At 41.6% G+C, this 6,945-nt stretch overlaps 5 protein-coding genes across 5 annotated transcripts; all 5 read left to right on the top strand.

Annotated features, from left to right (window-relative positions):
- Positions 1-339: 339 nt before the first annotated feature.
- TM35_000032770 (SH3 domain protein) lies at positions 340-1,473 on the top strand (the record flags this gene model as incomplete). The annotated part of the gene is made up of 1 exon (XM_029022044.1): positions 340-1,473. The coding sequence occupies one exon, from the start codon at positions 340-342 to the stop codon at positions 1,471-1,473; it is 1,134 nt and encodes a 377-aa protein (XP_028886590.1).
- Positions 1,474-1,890: 417 nt separating this feature from the next.
- On the top strand, positions 1,891-2,682 carry TM35_000032780 (putative 40S ribosomal protein S2; the record flags this gene model as incomplete). Its single annotated transcript, XM_029022045.1, has 1 exon — positions 1,891-2,682. The coding sequence occupies one exon, from the start codon at positions 1,891-1,893 to the stop codon at positions 2,680-2,682; it is 792 nt and encodes a 263-aa protein (XP_028886591.1).
- A 271-nt stretch (positions 2,683-2,953) lies between these two features.
- TM35_000032790 (TC38 protein) lies at positions 2,954-3,955 on the top strand (the record flags this gene model as incomplete). The annotated part of the gene is made up of 1 exon (XM_029022046.1): positions 2,954-3,955. The coding sequence occupies one exon, from the start codon at positions 2,954-2,956 to the stop codon at positions 3,953-3,955; it is 1,002 nt and encodes a 333-aa protein (XP_028886592.1).
- A 517-nt stretch (positions 3,956-4,472) lies between these two features.
- TM35_000032800 (putative syntaxin) lies at positions 4,473-5,444 on the top strand (the record flags this gene model as incomplete). Its single annotated transcript, XM_029022047.1, has 1 exon — positions 4,473-5,444. The coding sequence occupies one exon, from the start codon at positions 4,473-4,475 to the stop codon at positions 5,442-5,444; it is 972 nt and encodes a 323-aa protein (XP_028886593.1).
- Positions 5,445-5,985: 541 nt separating this feature from the next.
- Positions 5,986-6,888, top strand: TM35_000032810 (putative ribosome biogenesis protein; the record flags this gene model as incomplete). Its single annotated transcript, XM_029022048.1, has 1 exon — positions 5,986-6,888. One exon carries the CDS (start codon positions 5,986-5,988, stop codon positions 6,886-6,888), a length of 903 nt encoding a protein of 300 aa, XP_028886594.1.
- Between the last annotated feature and the right edge of the window lie 57 nt (positions 6,889-6,945).

Genomic DNA, 6,945 nt, shown 5'->3' on the forward strand with positions numbered 1-6,945 from the left:
TATATATATATATATATATATATATATATATATATATACGTGTATGTATACATGTTTGTATGACTTGGCATTCGGTGATCAAATGCGGGTTCTAGGGGCGCAACGGTAAACAAGTATACTTTATGCATCCCTTACTTACTTGAGCATATGGTGGCAGTGGACTCCGGCAAGCAACATCCCCTGTGGATGATGCGATCAAGTTTTTTGTATTTCAGTTTTTTTTTATTCTTAGTGGTATGTTTTTTTTTTTTTTTTCGTATTGTAACTTTCTTTTTTGTTTTGCCTTTCTTCTACATCTTTAAATACAGGTGAAGAGTTTTAGTAAATTAAAGCGAAAACATGTACGGTGGCTACGGTGGACTTTCTTCCATGTACGGTGGTTTGGGAGGCGGGATGTCTCCCATGTACGGTGGTTTGGGAGGTGGAATGTCCTCTATGTACGGTGGTTTGGGAGGTGGAATGTCCTCTATGTATGGTGGTTTGGGAGGCGGAATGTCCTCTATGTACGGTGGCGGAATGGGCGGTAATGGTCTAACAGGTAATATGATGGGAGGAGGAATGTCAACGGGCATGGGTGGAGGAATGCTAGGATCTAATGGAGAAAACACGAACAGTTTACTTCCTCCCCAGTGTGATCAGCAGACGCTTAGACTTCCAACCAATGCTCCTATTAATGAAACCCCAAAAGAACGTCGAGCAAGACGCCGTCAGGAACGGATGCAAGAAAAAGAAGCTATTGAGAAGCATCGTCAACAAAAAAGGCAGTTTGCAATACATTCAACGATAGAAGTAGCTGGACATGTGCTACAAATATTAATTCAAGTTATGAGGTCAGGCCTTGAACTTTTTGGTGTTGGATTTGGTACGTATTACAGCATCAAGGCTCTAAAGGCTCTTGTCAAAAGTCAAGAAAACTCCGTTCCACGCTCTGTTGTACAGAAGGCCGTTATACAAGGAAATGGAGAGGTGTTAAAAGATGGTGGAATTCCCAAGAGCAATAAGTGGAAAGTATGGTTATTGATTTCTATGTTGTTTTTAACATTAGAAGGACTATATAATGTACTTCAACGTTTACGTAACCCTCATGGACGACGAGCTATTAACCGTGGTCAATCTGATATACTTCTTACAGATGAAGATGAAGAATTGCAAGAAAATTTAGATGAGACAAGTGAGTGTAGTAGTGATGATGAGAGCTCGATGAACTCTACATTATCAGTAGAGGATATTTATGATAGTACAAATGTAAAAGGGAAATCAAAAAAACGTGTGTTCATAGCCGTATATGACTATGAATCTCCAGAGAGAGATGGTTTCCTTGGATTTAAGGCAGGAGATCGTTTTGTCATTGAAGATTATGCAGAAAATGGATGGTGCGAAGCCACTCTTGTGGATGGTTCAGAAAGAATGACACATAAAGGTCTAGTCCCTGGTAACTTTCTACGAGTTCTGGAGGGTGAAACAAAATTGTAATATCAATTGCCTTATTTGAACAGTTTTTTTTTATATATATATTATATATAAATGACCCATAAAGAATGAAAAGGCGCCTCTTTTTCTTTCTATCTATTCAATCAGCGGGTAACTCGCTATAACACTCAAAAACTGTGTGTGGGTATGCAACAAAAGGAGGAAGTAAAACAACAAGGAAAGAAGGGGTGAAAAAGGTTATAAAGAAAAAAAAAAAAAATGAGTCTCTTCTCTTACTTCTTGGTGTTACAATATTCAGATTCAGATAAAAACTGCAAAAGCTTTCTTCATGTTTCCTTGATCCATTTCTTTTCTTTATATTCTTTTTTTTTCCCCCTTTTTTATAAATAATAATAATAATAATAATAATAATAATAATACTACATTATTAGCCACTTGTCGAAGAGATACCGCACAGCAATGGCTGACGCCCCAATCGCTCCTGCTGGTGAACAGCGTGGCTTCGGCCGTGGTCGTGGAGGCCGCGGTGGCCGTGGCGGTCGTGGAGGCCGCGGTGGCGCTAACGAGGAAAAGGACTGGGTTCCATGCACAAAGCTGGGTCGCCTGGTGAAGGAGCAGAAGATCACCTCCCTTGAGGAGATCTTTCTCTTCTCGATGCCCATCAAGGAGCACCAGATTGTGGACCAGCTGATCAAGGAGAGTGATCTTCGTGATGAGATGATGCTCATCTTCCCCGTCCAGAAGGCCACATCGGCTGGTCAGCGCACACGCTTCAAGGCGTTCAACGTGGTCGGTGATGGCAACGGACACATTGGTGTCGGCGCTCGTGTCGGCAAGGAGGTGTCACTCGCCATTCGTGCTTCCATGATCGCAGCGAAGCTGAACATCGTCCCCGTGCGCCGTGGTTACTGGGGTAACAAGATTGGTGAGCCACACACGATCCCAATGAAGGTGACCGGTAAGTGCGGTTCTGTCGCCGTCCGTCTCGTCCCTGCGCCACGTGGTACTGGCATTGTTGCGGCACCCGTCCCAAAGAAGATTCTCGAGTTCGCCGGTGTGGAAGACGTGTACACCAGCTCCTGCGGCAAGACCCGCACACGTGGCAACTTCATCATGGCAACCTTCTACGCGCTGCGCAAGACGTACGGTTTCTTGACACCCGACCTCTGGGCAGAGACAGAGGTGTCACGTGACCCCACTGATGAGCACTCAGAGTTTCTCGCCATGGGTGGCAAGATGATCGCCGCGTAAAGGGATCTCCTGACGACACTTTGGTTTTCGTTATTTCTCATTTATTTTATGTTCTTGATTTGTGAAAAAAAATAAAATAAAAAAAGAAAAATTTTTTTTTATCTTTTCTATAGATCGTTCATCTGAGGTATTCTGTAGTTTTTCTTTTTTATATCTTGTTTTTCGTTGCAAAACGTATTGTTCTTGATTTCTTTTCTCTTTTTTGTTTCTTTCATCTGTTGTTATGACAAGAAAAACAAAGCTAATTTGTAGAAAAGTTCGTAAGTTGTAAATGAACTCCAAGGGTAAGGGTGCCACCACAAAGGTTGACTACAAAGGAACTAGTCGTCCGCGTCCTCCAAGGGACGAAAACCAAAAGCCCCCGTTGAGCGATAACAAGAAAAAAGTGCCTGTAGGACGAAAGACGGCAGAAGTGCAGTCCCAGCGAACACCTGCAGCTAACGGCCCCTTGGTGCAACAGAAGACACAGGCGGTTACGACTACCAGTTGGGTGAAGGGAGGTAGTTCACTTTCTTTTGCTGATATCGTGAGAAAGAAGGCCGAGAATGTGGTTCCTACTCCTCCCGTGGAACACTCTGAAGAACCTGCCACAGTGCACGTGGAAGAAGAAGTTGTTGTAGACGTAACACAAGAGGTTCAAGAAGAAGAACCTATAAATGTTCAACCTCTAAACGGTGAAAATGAAGATGATATACCTTACGATGCCATGCAGCAGGATTCTGCCATTGAGGCCGCTATTCCAGCTCCCCAAGTAAAGGTACTTGAGGATGTTCCTGCTATTAAGTACTACGTACTCGAAATCGATCGAATTATGGAGGAATCTGTATTACTTCCATCGCGTGCCACTACAATTGCTGATGAACACTCAGGTACCTATATTTTCTCTGGTCAGTCTGGTAAGCCCCCTACTCCTCCTGTCGCTCAGGTTCAGCAGCAGTTTTATCGTCCTGAAACGACGACCGTTCGGCCTTTTGCTGGGATGGGTACGATATCTGATATAAACCGAGGTTCTCACTGGAATGCACAACCAGGCCATTCAGTTGATTACTCAAATGTTAATTGGGCTCTGCAAGATCGTAGCCAGAGACCTTTTCATCAGCCCATGCAGTACAATTCCTACCCAGCACCGGTGCAGCAACAAACACAGAGAAATTTTATTCCTCCGCCTGTCAACAGAACACGACAGAATGAAGTGTCAGATGCCTCTCTTCGTGCCTTTCGGGATGCTGGGGCATTCAATCGGCACCCAGGTAATGGAGGAGGTGTTTGGTAAAGTTTATTCCTCCTTCTTTGTGGGGGCGGGCTCTCATAAAACAAAACAAGAAAAAAAAAGAAAGAATTTTAACAAAAAAGAGAGAAAGAGAATGGGATAAATTATTGTTTCCCTTCTGCTGTGATCGTCTTTTTTTTTTTTTTTTTAAATGCCTAATAAAAAAAGAGATTATGAGGATCAAATGATGCTTGACTCTCCTTGAACACTGCCGAAAAGGTGCTTTTTTTTTTGGTGCATTTCAATCTGTACTTGAAGAAGAAAAAAAAAAAAAGCACAAAACCTTCTCTCCACCGCTCAGCCTTTTTTTCTTTTCTTTTTTTTTTCTTTTTCTCTGCCGATCTGCGTGTGCGTGCTTCTGTGTCTCTGTGTTTTAAGGTGGGTGTGTGGGGGGGGGGGGGTGTAAAACGTAGTTCCTTTTTCTTTTGATCTTCCTTTCTTATTTATGTATTTATTGTTTTCATAGAGTTCACTCTCTTTTTTAAGTGAGGGAAGGTAATAGTGAGTGGACCAGGGTAAAATGATGGAGTACATTCCCAATAGTGATGGCCTAATGCGATCAACGCTGCGTGACACCATTAAGCGCATCCGCCGCATTCGGGCTAAGGCTGGCCGTGAAGATGAGAAGGAAGAAGAATCCACCGGTGATCCACTTCGTGATTTGTCTCTTGCATTTATTCGCTGTGTAAATCGTGCTAAAGAAGGTATAAAGGAGCGTAACGAAGGTGTAAAACAGCATGGACATGATCGCATGTCTATTGAACAATCAAATAGTATTCGAAAAGATTTACGAACGATGGAAACACTCTTGGAAGAGATGAAGAAGTTTGTAGATACCTCTGAAACAGCGCTAGCTAAAGAAAATAAAAAGAAAAAACCAAGTAAGAGAAAATTAGGACTTTTAGAAAAACAACGTGATGAACGTGCAGCACAATATAAAGAATGTCTTTCTACATTAGAACTTGTGCGGGAGTTGGATATTCAGTATTTGCCTTCAGAAAAGAAAGAAGTAGACCTCGCGCAGGAGACACAATTGGGACGAAAAGCACAACTTCGTGAACAACTCCTTACGATGAGGCGACCTCGTAAAGGTGAGAATAATCATGTTGATCCCAATGGAGATTTTGAACTTCAGGACCTATCTGTAGGAGGTGGCCGTTTACAGGATCAGGAGGAGACAAAGGAGGCAATGAAGACTATTGCAGCACAGGATGCTAAAATTGATGCTGGTTTAGACAGACTTAAAGCTGGAGTCGGTCGATTGCAAAGTCTCGCGACAGAAATAGGAGCCCAACTTGATATGCAAAATCAGATGCTGGATAAAACAGAGCATAAAATGGACTCACAAATGAAACAGATACGCAATATTAATCGTCGTCTCGGGAAGATGATAAAGGAGACAAAACCAATGAATACCTTTATGAATGTCTGTTGTATAGTGCTCATCATTGCTCTTGTGGGTTTCTTTCTTGTGCAATTCAACGTTATATAACCGAAGAAAAAGTGTGAGAGTGTTACAGTGCGTCTTTTTTTTTTTTGCCTCCCTCCTTCTTTGTATCCCCATATATATATATATATATATATATATTTTCTTTCATTCATTCATTCATTCATTATGTTGTTATTCAGTTCGGTTGGCAGGGTTAAATTTTTTTTTTTAAAAAAAAATTTAATGCCTTTTTTTTTTTATTTGCACAGTGTGCCGAGCTGCTACTTTCTTTTCTTTTTAATGTATGTATCTCTGTCTGTGTATGTGTGAATGTATGTGTGTGTTTCTGTCCTCTCGCTCTCTCTCTCTCGCACACTGTTTATTCTCTTCACATATGCAAACTCATTCTATTTCGTGTTTTTTTTTTTTTTTCGCTGTTGTTGTTCTTCTTGTTTTGGCATGATTTTCTCTGCCCTTTTTCCTATAAGGGTGAAAAAGGAATAAGAGTTTTGGAAAAGAGGAGCTGTTGAAAGAGGAAAGAAAGAAAGAAAAAAAAAAAGGAAAGAAGAGGGGATTTATACTCAGAGAAAAGGAGATATAAACAATGACAAAGGCATCCAAACGACAGCGCGAGGGCGACGAAAAGATTCAGGAGGAAGTAAAAACCACCACTGAAAGTCATGAAGAAGAAACAATGCTAGGAAAAATGCAGCTACAAAGAGCGACAACAGATAAACGAATGACAAACCGACAAAAGTGTCTGGTCCTTGGTTCCCGTAATATTTCGAGTAAAGATCGTCATTTGCTTATAAACATTCGTGACCTTATGCCACATGCACGAGAGCATGCAAAACTTGGTCGAACCCAGAATGTGGGAAACGATCTTGAGGAACTTTGTTCCCTTCACCAGTGCAACAGCACTCTTTTTTTTGAGGCTCATCGACACGACATTAGTTATCTGTGGATTGCGCAAGCTCCTCATGGTCCCAGTGTAAAATTACAGTTAACTAACGTTCATACAGCCGATGAAATTCGTATGGCTGGTAATTGCTTGAAATTCAGTCGACCTTTACTTCACTTTGACAGAGATTTTGAGACTCAGCCACACCTTCGAGTTGTGAAGTCTCTTCTTCAAATGACATTCAATACACCACGTTATCATCCGAAATCTAAACCCTTTATTGATCACATTTTATGTTTTTTTTATCTGGATAATCATATTTGGGTCCGTCACTACCAAATTATTGACAGTGAACCACGGGGTTTGATGGAAATTGGACCTCGTTTCACACTGGAGCCTACTGCTATTTTCAACGGCTGTTGTGGAGGTAATGTGATCTGGAAGAATGTCATGGCGAAGTCACCTACTGAACAACGCCGTGATAGAAAAACGCGACGCCTTGAAAAGACTCAAGTCAATGAAACCATTAAGGCAATGTCGCAGACTCATAAGGCACTGAATCCCGCACCAGAAAGCAATCCATTGGATTTGGTTTTCAAGAACTAATGATTCAATTTAAGTTCAAACGTCGTAGTCTAACACACACTTTTTTTTTTTTTTTTT

This window comes from Trypanosoma theileri (assembly GCF_002087225.1).
Source record: "Trypanosoma theileri isolate Edinburgh chromosome Unknown TM35_Tth_3_V1, whole genome shotgun sequence".
NCBI classification, from domain to species: Eukaryota; Euglenozoa; class Kinetoplastea; order Trypanosomatida; family Trypanosomatidae; genus Trypanosoma; species Trypanosoma theileri.